At 38.0% G+C, this 18510-nt stretch overlaps 1 protein-coding gene across 1 annotated transcript; it reads right to left on the bottom strand.

Annotated features, from left to right (window-relative positions):
• Window positions 1–2538: 2538 nt before the first annotated feature.
• On the bottom strand, window positions 2539–18151 carry LOC102224913 (ectonucleoside triphosphate diphosphohydrolase 7-like). Its single transcript, XM_023334628.1, has 14 exons — window positions 17995–18151; window positions 15959–16036; window positions 15684–15866; window positions 13976–14181; window positions 11980–12130; window positions 10866–10969; window positions 10658–10717; window positions 10433–10581; window positions 10177–10343; window positions 9172–9373; window positions 8285–8404; window positions 8119–8204; window positions 6801–6962; window positions 2539–4873 (listed from the first exon to the last, which is right to left on the bottom strand). The coding sequence occupies exons 2-14, from the start codon at window positions 15964–15966 to the stop codon at window positions 4657–4659; spliced, it is 1815 nt and encodes a 604-aa protein (XP_023190396.1). The 5' UTR covers window positions 15967–16036; window positions 17995–18151; the 3' UTR covers window positions 2539–4656.
• Window positions 18152–18510: the final 359 nt, after the last annotated feature.

Below are 18510 nucleotides of genomic sequence, written 5' to 3'. Positions count from 1 at the left end.
TTGTTTTTCTAGAGATTTTTGTTGCAAAACTGACTTTTGGTGAAATTTCATTGTTTTTTCCATAAAACTTTTGAGGACAATCTCAAAATTTGAGATTTTTAGCTTAGAAATACAACCTTTTTTTTCTGTTGACAATGTCCCTAATACACCCAGAGCCATGAAGAAAGATTCAAAACCAGGAGAAATGTGTCGTAAAGCAGTATCCAGATGCTTTTCCGCTTAACTAATAGCTTCTTTATTTTTTCAGTCTTTCAGACATCCTTACACCTTTCTTTCATCTTTCTCAGAAGCAGCTGCTTGTGAGTTTGTGCTAATTTGAGGCCTGAGTGTTGAAAACGCAGGCGCTCGTCCTGCTGATTACTGTGCAGGCAGCAGAGGCGCCTCGTGGCTTTAACCAGAACCAAGTCAGTGGTTTCTGTCCAGATGGACCGTGTGACGGCTAGCTGCGAGTGTCCTGCAGAGAGCGAATCATCCCAAAGCTGTTTGGTTGTTGTATCCGTCTGAAAACACACTGAACGGTGGGAGGGAAGGAAAACCGAGAATAAAACTTACATTCCACTATGTCATATACTGTACAGCAACCCCCTGTTTGACATTACACCCTGCGACCTCTGTCTGTCTGTAACCAGTAATACAATATTCCAGTAACACATTGGACCTGCTAACACATTAACCCACCTTTATGTACAACTTGTTCATCAGTAAATAACCTTTAAGAAAATGGTTGAAAGGAAAAAAAAATGTGCCGTACAAATAGAAGCCTAATATTTTTTGTTCTTGTTTTATGTGAGTGTACTGCACACCTGTATAATGTATATTTTAATATTTATATGCAGCTGTTGTATTAAAGTATATTTTTAAAATAAAAATCTGGAGTTGGGTTTTTCCTTTGTGTTTAATTAAAGTCTGTATTACGTGTTAGAGTTTGAATCTAATTACTTTTTAGTGATAATTTGAGAAGCACCTGAATGTGGGATGAAAAAAAGAAATTCTTCTTGACTTGCTAATTTATTTTTAGGAGTTTCAATGTGTGAAACCGAGAGGTGAGAGTGATGAAGAAGAACTGCTTCATATTTCAGGAATCGGGATTAAAATATTCATCTGGCGCTCAAGAGCGCAGAGGAGCACCTCCTGCAGGTGTTGTGGGGTACTGCACCCGCCTAATATTTTAATTACAAATAGTAAAAATCGTTCCTCTGTTTAGTTGGGGTTTTTTTTTAAATGTGGGACATAAAAAATATCTATTGGATAGTGGAACAGTCTTGGTTCTGCCCTTGAGGAGAAAAATAAATTATGTTATTGTTTCTTTTCATAGCAAGTGTGGGAAAAATAATAGAATTTATTTCTGAGGGGAAAATATACAAATCCCGAGTACTGTAGAATCCTTTAAAAAACAAACAAACAAAAAACTACGTAGAATACATTATATTAAATAATTCTGTCATGACTAAATTTAAGACCTGTGATCAATGTTTTGATGATGAATTCAAAACATTTTATTGCTTACATTTTACATAAATGAATGTTAAAAAATTTGATTTTTTCTACCAAATCCAAATTATCCTGTGGAATAATTCAGCAAACACAGTAACACAACACAAGTTTCTCCTCTTTTTATTGGATTGGACCTGTTTAAATTCACATTTATGTTACCTCAATTAAAAACATTAAAAAAGAAACGCTTCCTCCTTACAGTCTGAAACGGCACAATGTGCAGTTGAGAATAAAGACCAGTCCTTTGGGAGGAGGGAAAATGAAGAATGTTCTAGAAAAAACTTTGGGCTTTTCTGAGTTTGAAAAGTCAAAGATTTTAGAGAATTTTTTTTATTTAATTTTTGACTTTTGAGTCTCAGAAAATTTCCAGTTTTTTCTCACAAATTTCTGAGAATAAAGAAGCAGATGAACCAGAAAATCCCCATCATGACGGTGTTGGACATGAAAAAAAGACAACTCTCCCAAAACAAAGAGTCAGATTACAGAACAGTTTCTGTTTCTCGCCGTCCTTTAGCCAAACACTGACTCTGGAACAACAGGATCATCATCTGGATGAATCATTCCCGCGTTTCCGAGAGGAAACAACCAGATTATTTCTAGATGGCAGAAGGAAAACGCCGTTCTGCCACTGTGTGGTCAACACATTACAGAACTTATCAGGAAGCGTTTCTGATTACATATTTACATCATCCATCAAGACAAGAAACACTCACTTTATATCAAAACACACACAAAATGCAGTCAATGTGGAGACTGGAGAAGAAAACATTCTTTCCTGAGGGTTAGGCTTGGTTTCCTTATTTAAACAAAACAAAATGTTGAAAGTGCTTCCTGTTGTGCCACAGACAAGTTCCCTACCAAAAGCACCAGTTCACTGCAAAAACATAAAATATTACCAAGTTTTTCTGTCTAGTTTCTAGTGCAAATATCTTAGTACACTTGAAATAAGACGAAACTAACTTACAAGTAACCTTTCAGCAAGTTATAGAAGTTTAAGTAAATAATTCCTTAAAATTGGGGCCAAAGTCATTATTCCATTGGCAGATTATTTCACTAATAAGACAGTTTTGCATTGTTATAAGTGAAATCTGCCAATAGAACAAGAATATATTTTGTTTCTGGAGTCAGACTTTATTCTAAATGAAATGGAGGAAGAGGAGGAGGAAGATGGCTTTGAAAGGTCATTCAAGTATCAGGGGTCGTTTTGTTGCTGCAGGATTTCTTTCTTTCCAGGAAATCTGGTTTACGTTTCCAAAGCCTCGTCGTTTTTTCTGCTGGAATGGAGGAAAATGAAACGGAGGTTGCAGACTGACGGCTGCAGCTGCTTCATTTGGCTCTCAGAAGAAAATCTGTTTGAAATCGTTGCATTGAAGGAATGATGATCACATTTCTTGGTCAAAATAAGACAACAGTAATACTAGTTAGAATAGCTCTGTCTTCCTAAATGAAAAATAAAATCCGTTTGTGACTGAACACAACATGACCGACCCTCGTTGACATTTTAACCAACTCTGGTGGTTAAAACTATAAAGACAATGGTAAAAGAGTCAGAACTGAATCTGGTGAATGAATGAGCTGTGGTCAGAAGTTTACATACACCCAATACCAAGCATGAATGTCGTTCATTTTGGACTTTAGATGATTTATTTCAGCTGTTTACTGGTGATAGAATGATAAACAACCTCAACAACAATTGCAACTACTTTGAATTAATTGTCATTTTGTTTGAAAACTGGACACCATTAGTAGCCATTGAGAGGTTTCTATTGGACCACACTTCTTTTTATGAAGGTTCAAACTCATTAAATTGTGTCCAAACTTCAACCATTAAGTTGCTGATTTAAAATAAACTAGAGAAAGTTTTGCTTCTTTATTATTTAGTCAACCATGTGTAATGCACTAGTATGATGCTTCCAAATGTATTTATGCAAATTTGACCCGAAAGCTTACATACTTTCTTTCTTCCATGACATCTTTTTATATTTTTTATGAAATAAAACTAAATTAAAAGACATTTAACTTTGATGGTTTTGGTCCTGGAGGACGGAATTCGTTTCAGCCAGCACCAGTTCATGGTCAGTCTGGATCGGATGAGTTAAAGTCTGGTCCAGCTGGTTGTTCCAACATAAAACTGACACCAAACATAAATCAGAACATATTTAGGAATGGATAAAGCAGGTTAAGATAGAAAATCCACAAACTATAATTAAAAAGTGAACTAATTAAGATAAAATGAGCTCTACACTGCAAAAACACAAAGTATTTTTGGGTAGTTTCTAGTGCAAATACCTTAATACAATTGAAATAAAACGAAACTAACTCACAAGTAACTATTCAGCAACACACAGAGGCTTGTTTTAAGTAAATAATTTCTTAACATTGGGAAAGAGATACTGAGTCTATTGGCAGATTACTTTACTTATAACAAGACAGTTTTGCCTTGAAATAATAGTAATAGTGAAATAATCTGCCAATAGAACAAGGACTTTACTTACCTAAATTCTTAGTTTTCAGCTCCTACATCTTGGTGAAAAGTTACTTGTAAGTTAGTTTTGTTTAATTTCAAGTGTATTAAGATATTTGACTAGAAACTGCAAAAACACAAAATCTTACCAAGAAGAGTGACCAAATGTGCAGCCATAATTACACCAGAAGCCTGTGATGAATATAGAAACATGTTGTTTATCGCTAAAGAACATTTAACCAGTGGGAAGGTGTGTTTATGTTTAAGCCTGTTTGAATAAGAGGAAAACAACTAAATCAAACATGTTCACTTAATTTCTTAAATTAATTAAAGACTAAAATGCAGACGAGAGGATGTAAACTTCTGACCAGAAATGTCTATCTTGTTAAGGAGTCATTAATACTGAGATTGTACCAAAACCCAGTTTATAAATACTTGTCCTGTTTTTGAAATGAATATGAGGATCAGAAAGAGGAAAAATCTCTAAAATGTGACTCTGATTCAGCCGTTCAGGTGATTCTGTTCATGCAGGAGAAAAAGTGAACCTGGACAACATCTGCACAGCTGCACAATCAAAAATCTGAATATCCAGGTGAGTTTGGTCTCTTGGCTCATTGGGTTTTGGGCAAAGACAGTCCCGTCACATTTTCCTCGACACTCACACTGAGTTCAGAGCGCTGCGGCGCGCCGAGTCTCTCTCAGGGCAGCAGCGCCTCTCCCTCTTCGACCCAGAGGAGATCCAGCACCTCCACCTGCCGCAGCTCCCGTTGGTGGATCCTCCGCAGGCGCAGGATGTAGAGCAGGATGGCCAGAACCACCACCAGGAGGCAGAGCGAGAACAGGTGGTGGTTGTAGACGAAAGAGGGCCGCAGCCAGCCGGGGTGGCCCTGCCGCAGCGACTCCTGCTGCAGATCCCTGCACAGACATATCCATACTGAAATATCCATACCTTGATCGATTCTCAAATCTAAGTGTCAAGACTTTCAATACTTCAGTCATTTGAGATAATGTGGGAACTACTTTTTCTTCCGCCTAGTAAGTGTGTAATGTGTACGGATGTAAAGCCCAAGCTCAGTTCTTAATAATTAAACAAGGATTTATTTTATGTTATTACTTTACACATTTTATTTTAGTTTGCTACATTTTCACATATTTTGTATGACTTTCTGCTGTTGTTAAAATAGCGTAGCTGTAGCAAATGAGGCTGCTATCTGAGTTTAAAATAAACACATTAGAGTGTGAAGCAGCCGGGATGGGGATCAGTGCCTCCAAATCCGAGGCCATGGTCTTGAGCCGGAAAAGGGTAGAGTGCCTTCTCCGGGTCAAGGGGGATGTCCTGCCCCAGGTGGAGGAGTTTAAGTATCTCGGGATCTTGTTCACAAATGAGGGAAGAAGGGAGCGGGAGATCGACAGGCGGATTGGCGCAGCGTCTGCTGTCAAGCGGGCGTTGTACCGGTCCGTCGTGGTGAAGAGAGAGCTGAGCCAAAAAGTGAAGCTCTCGATTTACTAGTCGATCTACGTTCCCACCCTCATCTATGGTCATGAGCTTTGGGTCATGACTGAAAGAACGAGATCGCGGATACAAGCGGCCGAAATGGGTTTTCTCCGTAGGGTGGCTGGGCTCTCCCTTAGAGATAGGGTGAGAAGCTCAGTCATCCGGGAGGGACTCAGAGTAGAGCCGCTGCTCCTTCACATCGAGAGGAGCCAGTTGAGGTGGCTCCGGCATCTGGTCAGGATGCCTCCTGGACGCCTCCCTGGTGAGGCGTTCCGGGCACTTCCCACCGGGAGGAGGCCCCGGGGAAGACCCAGGACACGCTGGAGGGACTATGTCTCTCAGCTGGCCTGGGAACGCCTCGGGATTCCCCCGGAGGAGCTAGAAGAAGTGGCTGGGGAGAGGGAAGTCTGGGCCTCCCTTCTGAAGCTGCTACCCCCGCGACCCGACCTCGGATAAGCGGAAGAAGATGGATGGATGGATGGATGGATGGACATTAGAGTGATGCACTATGTTGTTTTTGAATTTAGGACTAACGATTCCTCAAATGATTCTAGTACCTCCATTATTAAAATTATCTGCCTTGAAGCTTCATTGAATTATGTTTTATTATTTAACGCAACATGTTCCAGCCTGGTGTTTGATTATGTTGCGCAGCGCTCTCACTTCCACCTCTGGGTTGTTGCTAAGTGCTAACAGCATAACGTCCAATATTACAGTTTGTTCGGTGGGGATTTAATGGATTGATGATAATGTCAAAGTTTTTATCATTTTTTGGGGATCAATAAACATCCATAAACTAAAAACTGGTTTATAGACATTTTTTATAGGTGTCTTAGTGAGTCTGCTGCTTCATTATTAAATTTAATATAATTTCATAGTTTTTGCATCATTTTTGTCCAGGTTAACTTAAAAAGTGAGTCGTCGTTGTTATAGGTTAATTCTCTATGCAACAGAAAAGTAAAAAAAACAAAGTAAAAAAGATGCGCAAATATAAAAATTGGGCTGATGTTGATATCCGATATTAATACTGCTGTTATGGTAGAATTTCCCAATATTTTACTTTTTAAAATGTTTTATTTGATTACTCGATTAATCAAAAGAATACTCAATAACTAAAATAATCGCCTAAAACAGCCCTATTTGAACTACAGCTTCTTTTTTTTTATTTGACAGAAAATTTAAGCGTTTTTGCACAAAGTATCGGTATCGGATCGTTATCGTCAATACCAGCTTCAATTTTATTCAGTATTGGATCGGAAAGGGGTTCAGCGGTATCGAACAAACAGACAGATGTGAAGAGACGGCCTGCATCCGCTGTAACGAAGGCAGCAGCTCCCACTTAGCTACCTGAGAGGCAGGAAGCGCGTCTTGAACAAGATGGCCCCCAGAGTCCACTGCACCTCCTTGTCGTAAACGAGCTGCGCCGTTTTCAGGCTGGCGTAGTCGGAGGGGAAACGGAAACCGGAGTGCAGGACTTCATACATCCAGGCTGACTTGAAGCACTGATACCTGAGGAAGAGGAGGAGAGCAGAACCACAACTGTAAAGTCAAACCTGGGTTTTAACATCGTTAGGTTTTACATTATAGTTTAATTTTATTTTGTTTTGACTTTTTATCTGTCTAATACAGTTTGTTTTATTTAGTTTTTGGAGTGTATTTTTCACTTTTTATTAGTTACATATTGTTTAGTTTTAGTTTTAGTTGTTAGTAACAGCAGTAGTTTTAGTTTTTACATACTCTGGTTAATTTGTGGGTGCAAAATTCAGTAAGGTCAAAAGTATTGTGATTATGTTTACAAAGACTGGGTTTTGAATACTCAACAGAAGATACTATTTTCAAAAAATATTTTTAATTATTGTTGAACAACCAACTGACCGGTGTTTCTTTCTTCCAACTGTTTGCCGGCTAGCGTAAGCGCCACCAGGAGGAGCATCGAGTGCCGGAATTTGTCAACAGCTGAGTTAAACTGATTGTGTGTGAAAAAAAAAAATCTATTTCACATCAGTTCAAAAGAGTGTTAAAAACATTAATAAACACAAAAACAAAGAATATTATACTCAATTCTACCTTTAATTTCAGTATGTTTTAGTTAGCTTTAGAAACGCACAATATAGTTACAGTTATAGTTTCTTCCCATTAATTGCCATTTTTAGTTATTTCAGTTAACAAAAATGTTTTCTAAATTTTAGTTTTTGTTATTTGGTTAGTTTTATTTAATCATAATAATCTTGGTTCAAACCTGGAGCCCAGGATGTTGATGTTCAACGGTTAGGAAGAGTTTGGACTTGTTGCTAAACTTTATACCAAAGTGCAATGCTAATCTAAAAAATGTTTACTGAGCCGCACTGTAACCCAGCTCTCACCAACGATCACGCTCATGTAGGCGCTGCCCACATCCTGCCCCACAAAAGCTTAAGATTGCCAGTTTGCTGCAGCTGCGCAGCCTAACGTCACTGGTGGCCATGCTAATTAGCATTAGCATTCATCCCATGTTGGGTATGGACCAACACGGGATGGTGTTGGTCCAAAACCCAATTCTTGACAGTTCTGAACTGTTTTTTAAGGTTTCAGTGTTTTGTTTTCCCAGTGTAACAAAGATTAATTGCATCAGAGCGAAAACGTGACAGAAAACACACTGACAGATGAGACTGAGTCAGCTGCTTACTTCAGCCTGCTGATGTCTGCCTGCTGGGAGAAAAGCTGATTGTCGAGACGCTGTTTCAAGGTTGACCACTTGGTGGTGCAGTACTCCTGTTAAAAATAATAAAAATAGATATTCAGCCAAATAATCCAATGTACTCCTTGATTATTTAGCTTCTGTGTTTCAGTACCTTTGCAGCCTGAGCATATTTGTCGCTGTTATACTGTCCGCCGATCCTCAGCACGTCCTCCATGCAGTAGAAGAACTCAGAGAAACCGTAAAACTCACTGTTGCTGAAGTTGATGGGAGCCTGCAGAGCAAAGTGCTAACAGTTAGCCACCGGGTATTTCTGCTCCAGGAACAGAGCAGAACAGACTGCTCAGTGAGAGGAAAGAAACACAAACTGAGGGATCTTTAACAGATTTTATGCATATTTTTCATCTTAAAGTTTCATATTTTCCAAAAAGCAACAAAAAAGTCACAATTTTTCCATAAATTTATGAGAATACTTTTAGACAGATCGATCTTCAGACAGTACTTTTGTAAATACAGTCTGTATATATAAATATTTTGCCACAAAATTTCAGAAAAAAATAATTAAACCAGCCTTTATACTTTTCCAAACCTTGAGTAAAAATCCTGCATTAAAGGGGCAGTATTATGTATTTTCCAGGCACAAATTTCCAATCTATGGCACAGCCAAGTAATTGTTACCTTCACTTGTTATAATATGACTTAAAAGAATTGTTACTTTGCAAATTGACAGTTTAGAGACGGGCCACCGTCTCTGCAAAGAGACGATTTGCTAATTGCTGCTGCCGCTAGTCTTCAGGATCAGAAGGTGCAATGGAGGAATGGACTGTGAGGCGGAAACCCAGCTGGAGACTTGAGGAAAAATTCAGCATTTCTACAAACAGTGGTTCCCATGGGAGATTAAAGGATTTCTCAAACATGCATAAAAATTTTTTAACATAATGTAAAGCTCAAAAAAAGTCGATTTTACATTACACTGTCCCTTTAACGTCTCACAACCCAAACACACAAATGTTATGTGCCGTATACATTGAACAGTAGTACCTGGTAGATCCCCTGTGGAGACATGGTGCCGTTGTGGAGGCCCAGGAAGGGTCGTACAGCCTCCTGACACCGACTCCAGTCCCCCCGGCCCCGCAGGTACACGGTGTGGTTGCCCCGGGTGATGGTATCAGACATGCTAACTGGAAGACAGGGGTCCAGGTAGGGCTTCTCCTCACTCAGGCCCGTCTCTGTGGTCAGAAACCTGAACAGGAACATGGAAGCATTACCTGACCTGGAAGCTGAATATTTCAGAAACAAAAGAGAAGCTATTATCTAAAGAAGATTACAGCTTTCTTTATTACAGTGAAAATCAAGTTGAAAATCTAAGCATAGTGATGAACTCAGATCTGAACCTTCGGAGCCACATAAAGACAGTTACAAAGTCAGCCTTCTATATCCTGCAGAACATTTCCAGGATTAAAGAACTAATGTCTCAGCAAGATCTAGAGAAACTCATCCGAGCGTTTATATTTAAACGCATTAATTACTGCAACAATGTCTTCTCAGGTCTGCCTAACAAATCAATCCTCCAGCTGCAGCTGACCCAGAGCCCTGCTGCCTGTGTCCTGACTAAAACCAGGAAGATGAAGCATAAATAACTTTTGCTTGTTTATAAATCACTAAATGATTTAGCACCAAAAACCACTCACTTCTGGGTCTAATCTGCTCTATGGGGTGTAGAGCAGATTAGACCCAGACGTGAGTGGTATTTTGGTAACCTGCTCTACACCCCATAGAGCAGATTATAGGGTATAGAACCAAACATGAAGAAGCAGAATTCAGTTTTTATGCTCTTCTAATGTGGAACAACTTCCAGAAAACAGCAGAACTGCTGAAACACTAAATTTTCTTGAAGCAAGGCTAAAAACTAGCTCATTTAATGGAAGGTGAAGTAAAAGCAACTCCTCAGTGATTTCCTGCTCTCTTAACATTGATACTAATTTTATCAAACAGCACAAAGGAAGTTTCTTTGTGGTAACAAATAAACACCTTTTTGTCTCTCACCTGTTTTTGGAAATTGTGCTGTTGGCCAGCTGGTCCTCGTAGCGCTGCCTGGCCATGTTGCCTCCGAAGCCCAGGAATGTGGTGACATAAACTCTGTAAACATGCTGCGTTTGCTCAACATCGCAGCCGAGGTTAAACTCAGCGAGAACGCTCTTTCCTGCCTCCTCCTGGAAAACACGGGGAGCGTCAAACTGAATCACAGGACACAGGACCCAAACGTCTGGGTTGGACCGGTCCAGCTTCTGCTTTTCCTTACTTCTTGTGGCGAGCTGAAGGTGATGGCACCGGGCACCTCATAGGCGATCTGAAGCGAGGCTCCGCCCATATCCATGATGCCCACTGTTCGGCGCCTGCTGATTGGCGGCTGGTTTTCCGACCCAGTTGTCACCTCAACTGTTGCATCCTCTGATTGAAAGAAGATTTTTAGATTTTTATAAAAATCAATCATCTCCATCTGATTACATTACTATCTCCAACTCACCCTCATCAGGATGATCAAAACGACCAAGGACAAAATTAATGCCAATCCAGGCGTACACTCCTAATGTCGTCAAGGCGACAGGAACATGTCATCATCATGATGAGAAAAATAAAACACAGTTAGTGAATACACAGAAGTTTACACAGAGCAACATGTACCTTCAACTGTTTCTCTGTCTGCTAAGATGTGAACAAACATGGCACCGTACCTTCCTGTTTCCCAGAGATGACCTCAGCGTGTGAACGGGAAAACAGGAAGTCAAACTCCAGAGGAACGTCCATGACTAGATCCTCCAAGATGGCCGCCTGCTGGCTACACATGGAAAGGCACAGCGTTGGATTAAACACTGTCGGTTTCAAGAGATGGAATATTAGCAAATAAAGATAGTAAGAAAACAGATTTTTGTTATAAACTAAGTGCTGGCTGACACGATTATTTGTTTTAATCGTGATTAATCAATTGTTGAAATAATTGTCAACTAATTTAGTAGTCGATTAATTGTTAACTGGAGTACACTGAGTCTATTTGCTGAAAGAACAACACACTCAGAGCAGCAATCAAGCCAAAACTGAACAAAATATATTATATTTTTTTATTATCAAAATATATCCATGTTTGGAAACCTACTGAAAAATGTGTTAAACCCAAAACTCCTCAGTTTTAGCTTCATCTGGTTCAAAATCTGTTAAAAAAATCTTCTGCTAAGCACCTTTTACAAACCAATTATTAATTGAAAAAACAAACAGATCAGCCTTACACTGTACTGATGTTAAGTCAAGCAGAACAAAATCTAAGTCATTTCACATGTGAATGATAAAAGTATTGTTTTGTTGCAGATGCATCCATTCCTATAAATGATCAAATGTGAACTAAAGAAATATTTTATTACATTTTAGGCAGTAAGCCTTTTACTTTCCTATCTAGAAAGGGAATCTAATTACTTCTTTATTTGCATTTTCTTATGCATTTTTCATATTGCATAAAATATGCTTAAGTGTTTCGATAAAAAATGTGCAGAATTTTTTTTTAATCTGATTACTCGATTAATTGTTTGACCCACTAAAATAATAGTTAGTTGCAGCCCTAACCTAGTTAAGATTAAAAATAAATCTGCATTTTGTCACTGTGATAATTATACATTCATATAGCAGGACAAAACAGTAAATAATTCTGGGTTTTGAGAACAATCTCAAAAACTAGGAACCCTTTCTTTATATAAACACAGTAAATTTTTTGCATATCACAAACTGTATTTAAAATATTTTTACTTATTTATTCAGTTATCTAGGTCAGGTTTGATAAGAAATCATCACTCTCTCTACCTGTCAGGCAGCAGCCGCATGCCAGCAGTGCAGAGGATGTAGAGCGGCGTCTCTTTATGTTTGCTTTTTGGGACGTGAGCAGCAGCAAAGCTGAGGAGAGGCTCCAGGTAGTCACTGGCTTTTGATGGTGTGTTTGCCAGAGTGGAAATACCTGAGGGAGGAAAAAAGCACACATTTTAAAACAACAACAACAACAAAAAAACATCTAAATTCTAACTTTGTTCATTATTTTGTGTGCTCTTTGTATGTCAAGGTTTCCCCCAGAAAACTTGCTAAGCCCGGCAGTCGTTCATTCAGCGGTCCGCCGTGTTTTTAAGTTAAAAAAATGTTTAAAGTTGACAGAAAATTTTAAAGGCTTGTAATACACTGGGGTAAACACTGGATGTTATACTTCTAATTGCACTGACTGAACCAATAAAAGTTGTGGGTGTTTTTGTTGCTTTTTTTTCATGTTGGACCAAGCTTTTGAAGATATTGGTGTATTTAAATTCTAGAGCAGTTATCAAAAACTTTGTTATTCAGGTCATTTTATGTCTGTGTTTTAAAAAAAAAAGAAACATGTTAAGTAGAGAAACACTGATTATACAATTTCCTGGCCGATTGCTGGTTACAGATCTTTAAAAAGCCTGACCTGCCAATTCCAATTTTAACCAATACTGATTATTTTATGGTCTGAAATCCATACACCTTCCTCCTCCCTATTGCATTTGTCTGAAATGCTGCTAAATATAGCAAGCAAGTGGCAGAGTTTTCAACAGTTGGGTGACAATTGATAGCTGAAAACATGCAGACATGATCTGGTGGGCCGACCTGTCAGTCAAACCTTCCTCACCAGAGGAAAAGAGGACAGAGGTTGATATTTAGACCTTTGCACAGGTAGATAACATCGGTGGATAAGTTCAGCTTCACGTGTAAACCGGCCTCCAAAAACGCCAATAAACCGGCAGGCCGATAAATTGGTGCACCTCTAGCTCTAAGTCAGTTCACTAAGTCAGTTCAGAACTGTTTTTCTGTGAATCGGTATCAGCCGATACGAGACCTCAGATACACAGCACTGGAAAAAATTAAGAGACCACTTAAAATGATCACTTTCTCTGATTTTACTTTTTATAGGTTTATGTTTGAGTAAAATTAAGCTTGTTCTTTTATTCTATGAACATAAATTTAGTATTTATTTGCAGAAAAGGAGAAATGGTCAAAATAACAAAAAAGATACAGCACTTTCAGACCTCAAATAATGCAAAGAAAACAAGTTGATATTCATTTGGAAACAATAAAACTAATGTTTTAACTCAAGAAGAGTTCAGAAATCAGTATTTGGTGGAAAAACCAGGAGGTTTTCAATGGGGTTCAGTGCAGTGGGTTCTGAATTTTTACCAGATCTGTATGTATCGGTATTAGAAGTGGAAAAAGTGGATCGGTGCATCTCTAGTGCATTCAGGAGTTCTCAAGATCAAAGTCCGACTTGTTTCTTTAGCCTGGTCATTTTGTGATCTAGTAGGAAATTTGCCTTTTCTACTTTAATATAACTTGTGAAGTGTACTTTGTATGTATATTTCTTTAATAGAAGAGTCTCTTCCTTATTAACGGCAGCAGCACTTTAAATTTGACAGATATTGTTCTTTCTTATCTGTGCTAGCTTTGTCCTCTTCTAACTGTAGTGGACGCTTTTGGATGCTGTGCAACCAGACAGGATGTTTCACCTTGTTTTGTTTAGTTTTAGATGACAACAAAATTATACAGCTTTATTCAGAACTTGATGTCCAGATAGAGATAAAGTGTGACACAGCCTGTAGCTGCAACAACTGTGGATAAAATAAATTAATCTAATCCCTCGGTTGGCACTGAAACACTCGGACAAAAACAGATAATCCCAGTGTTGTGGATTGATGCACAACTCTATTCTAATCTGGTACAGATTCAAATCAGAAACTTTTACAATCAAACACAAGAGACAATAAGGAAGGAAGTAAAGTATGGAAGTAATGAAGCTCACCAGGTTTAATCTTTTTGACAACAGGTTTACTGCCGCTGTCCCTCATCTGCCTGATGTCCAGCAGGGTGTGGGGGTTCCCGTTGTGTGGGGGCCAGTAGTACACAAACACCCTGGACCCGCTGCTGCCGCAGTCCACCACAATCCCATAATTCAGAGCAGAGTTGAGGATATCAGTGGCCTCCATGGACTCTTCAAGGGAGAGGTACCTGAAGGAAAAGCCAAACATGATGAGACATTCACACACTGGAAAAACACAACATTTTGCCAAGTATTTTTGGTCTAGCTTCTAGTGCAAATATTTTATTACACTTGAAATGAGACAAACTAACTTAAAAGTTAAGTTTCAGCAAGATAGAGACTTATTTTAAGTTAATAATTCCTTAATATTGATGAAAAAGTTCTTAACTTATAACAAAACTTAAATTAAATTAACTCATAACATGGGGAAATGACTCGTTATAAGTTAAATAATCTGCCAATGGAACTAGAACTTTTTCATCAGTATTAGGAAATTATTTACTTAAACTAAGCTCCTATATGTTGCTAAAAAGTTACTTGTAAGTTAGTGTTGTCGTATTTTAAGTTTAGAATAGAATACTAAGATATTTGCACAAGAAACTAGACCAAAAATATTTGGTAAGATTTTGTGTTTTGCAGTGCTGACATTATATCTATTTTAACTAACAATTATTTTAGTAAATCGACTATTTTGACAATCTAATGAAAAAAAACAATAGATTTCTTATTCACCGATTAGACTTTTTAAATTCAGTATTAGAAGTACATTAAAAGATTCAAATAAATTAATAATTGAATTCCTTTCTAAATCAGAAAATGAAAATATCATTGCCTTAAATGCAATAGCAGCACTCCTTTAATGAACGCTTGATCATTTGTAGCAAAGGATGCATCTGCAGCTAAAAATACTAACATTATGTGAAAAGTTCAGCCTTTTCTGCTTGACTGACCATCACCAGCATCAGTTGATTATTTTTTAGATTAACTGATTAATAATTGGATAGGAAAAAGTGCTTAATAGGAGATTATTTTGTTTTTACAGAATTTGAACCAGGTGAAGTTAAGACTATGCTACTTGAGGAGTTCTGGGTTTTTTATTAATCTTCAATGCAAAATGTATATATTTTTTATGTAGCGTTGGCTTAATTACTGCTCTGAGGTTTTGTTCTTTAAGCAAATTGCCTTTTTTTAAGTCTGCAAACTCCAGTTAATTAAATAATTACTAAATTGGTTGACGGTTATTTCAATAATCCACTCATCACAATTGATTAAATTAATTGTTTCAGTCCGAGTGTATTTCAACTCCTTCTGAAGTCCAGTTACTCAACGTCGATGTGAATGTTTCTTTTCTGAACATTCTGTACAAGGTGTGAGAAAACAGCAGATGGGAAACATCTGAGGTACTGGAAGTAATCTATTTATGTAGAATGATGAGAAACAAACAGATGCTTCTGCTTTTTATCGCCACTCAAACAGTCTGATAAACTAACAAAACTTAAAGTCTCTCACTCTGCAGCTGCACATTTATACTAGAAAAGCCTAAATAGCATAGAACATGTAGAGCTACTGCTTTCAGACAAATACAGATTTCTGAAACCACTCAAAGGCTAAAATTTTCTACCAAGAGCAGAACTCAAAGGCAGCATTTTTTCAGTTCCCTCATCTCCTTAATTCCACAATTTCCACTCACTTGTTGACTCGGGCCCCTGGCCGGCGCTGGGGGCCCCACAGCTGCCTCTGGTAGGTCGCCAGCAGGAGAACGGAGGTGATGAACAGCAGCAGCAGGAAGAGAAGCCTCTGCTTGGTAGCACAGTTCAGAGACAGCAAGGACACGCTGCAGTACCAGGAGGCTGGCAAGCAGGACAGCGTGATCCTGCAGAAACGGAAAGCAACAAAAACTGAGCTTCAGCCGAATTAAAAAAGTAAAATATAAACGCCACATCTCAAAACTTATTAGTTTATTACCTTGCCATGTGTCCCAGTGAGGTGAAGCACAAGATGTCACAATCGTCACCTCATGGTGGCTGCAGTCGGACTGGGATCCTGTTGAGGAAAGAAAAGCAAGACTCAACTAAGAAAGTATTCATCTCATGAAGTTTAATCTGAATGCAAATAGACAGAAAACAGACAAAAAAGCCAGAACGTTTTGTTATGTTCACTTTATGAAATCTTGTTGAGCACTGAGTCATGTCTCCTTTCCACCATCATGGTTCATCTATAAACTATAGCTCACAAAGCACATCTTGTAATAAATGTGTTAAATGCAATACTACACAGAAGTATTCGCACCCTGAGCTTATAATACACTGGGCGAAACCCTGGGATTTTATGTAGTTTACCTACATTCACTGCAAAAACACAAAATCCTAAGTATTTCTGGTCTACCTTGTAGTGTGAACATCTTAATTTTGTCTTATTTCAAGTTTACTAACATACAAGTAACTTTTTTGTAGATCTAGAGACTGGGATTTTGGGACTTTGTGTTATTCTAAAATTTCAATATGCCATCTGATCCATTCCACTGTACCTCTCAGTGTATTTGTTGTCCTGCTGTTTGAGGTATTTATTCACCTCTAACAGGTTTTCTTCCAGGTCTGCCCAGTGTTTCAATACAACTCTGATCAGCTTTTCTGCCTCTGCTGCTTCTTTGCAACATGATACTACAACCACCTTCATGTTCACACATGTAAACCAATCTGACCAGAGACTGTTAGACATGTCAGCTGTGTCTACAGAAGTGTTTCTCAACCCTGGTCCTTAAGGCACACTACATTGCATGTTTTAGGCTGCAATCAGGTGTGTTAAAGCAGGCAAACATCTAAAACATGCAGGTCAGTCTGCCTGAGGACCAGAGTTGGAAAACACTCTTCTCCATAGCCTGTGGCAAACAGTATAATTTCTTCCTTGTTCCACTCTCCTATTAAGCCAGGTGCATGACTAAAAGTTATCCTATTGGTTTTTTTCTCTGATTAATTATCCCAGTTTAAATGGGAAGATTTTCAAAAGCTGTTTTAGTTGAATACAATAATCCCTCATTAATCCCACTAAACTTACACCACTGAAAATAAACATATAAAACCAATTTAAAACAACTGTATATTAATGATGTATTGAAGATAAAATAAAACTTTAATTAAATAGAAACTTGAACATCTGGGAAATTTTTTAATGAAGAATAAATAAATACAGAATATGTTGATCAACTTTCTCCTTGAACTTTCTGCTGTGCTTCTTGGTGTTGAAGATGCTATTTACGCATTAATGTTCTCAAACAAACCTCTGAGACCTGGATTTATACAGATATTCATGTACAGATTTAATCTATTTAGGTGATTTCTGATGGCCACTGGAATATTTCTTTTCAAATTTACATCACGCTTTTTACTTATTAAGATTTGAAACACGTGTATCTTATAATAGTAAATGATAGTAAATCTTAAATATTTAGTAAGTATAAGTACAATAGTAAAAATGTTATATAACAAAACATTGAGTTAAAGGGTTATGAATACATTTTAAAGTACAGTATAGACATACCTGACTGAACAAAGTACATTCTGGACTGTGACACGTTTCCCTTATTAGTCAAATCAAATCAATTAGCGGAGTGAAATGTTTTATTAGTTTAAAGTTGAGATACTAACTGTTCAATGCTCTATCTCTAACAAAATCAGGTTATTAACTCCCAAAATAAGCTATATGCGTACTGCCGGTAATTTCTGTTTGTGTTAGCGCAGCATGGCTTTCTTAGAGTGTTGCTATTCTAGTATTAGCTCTGCTCATAAAGACGCCTTATATCGTGACAACTGTTGCATAAAGACAAATCAGGTGTCAGTCAAAACGGATTGAAGCCTTTAAAGGGAGAAAGTAGAACTTATTCACTCTGTTATACTTGTACAGCTTTATAAACTGAGTAACATCCCTGCCGGCTAGCAATGCGTTTATAAACAACTGTTGTGAACGGTGTCTGTATGCTATCGGTAACCGTGGTATTAACCTACCTAAAGGAGCCTCCTCTTGCCAATGACAGTCAATTCCAGCAATAAAATATGCCGCATGTTCCAGAATGGGATTACAAAAGGTAAAATTCAACCCTCTTCCTTCTCGGAGATGGTTTTAAAGGAACACGACGAAGAGAGGAGGAGGAAATGACCGAAATGACCCGTTGGCTACGTCATCCAATCCTTGTGGTGCCTTCAGGTACTGCAGTAATATTCAGACCTGAGGATATGACAGGATTATTTTTTACTGTATTTCGGCGTACTGTTTTTGTTAAAGTATTTTATTATATAATTTTAATATAATGTTATATTTAGGTTTTTAACTGTGGGATTTTTAGCTGTGGATTTGTCTGTGTTTTGGTCGGCAATCGATATCACTCACGATTTCTCTTGGTCCCTAAACTACACACGTTATTAAAGGGATAGATCATAATTTTTGGAGTGAGACTCTGCTAAAAGGTTAAAAGCAGATATCCTATCTGCTGTAGATAACTTTCTTAAGATCACCAATACGTG

This window comes from Xiphophorus maculatus, chromosome 5 (genome assembly GCF_002775205.1).
Source record: "Xiphophorus maculatus strain JP 163 A chromosome 5, X_maculatus-5.0-male, whole genome shotgun sequence".
In the NCBI taxonomy this organism is placed as follows: Eukaryota; Metazoa; Chordata; class Actinopteri; order Cyprinodontiformes; family Poeciliidae; genus Xiphophorus; species Xiphophorus maculatus.
This window is presented reverse-complemented; position numbering and strand designations above follow the sequence as displayed.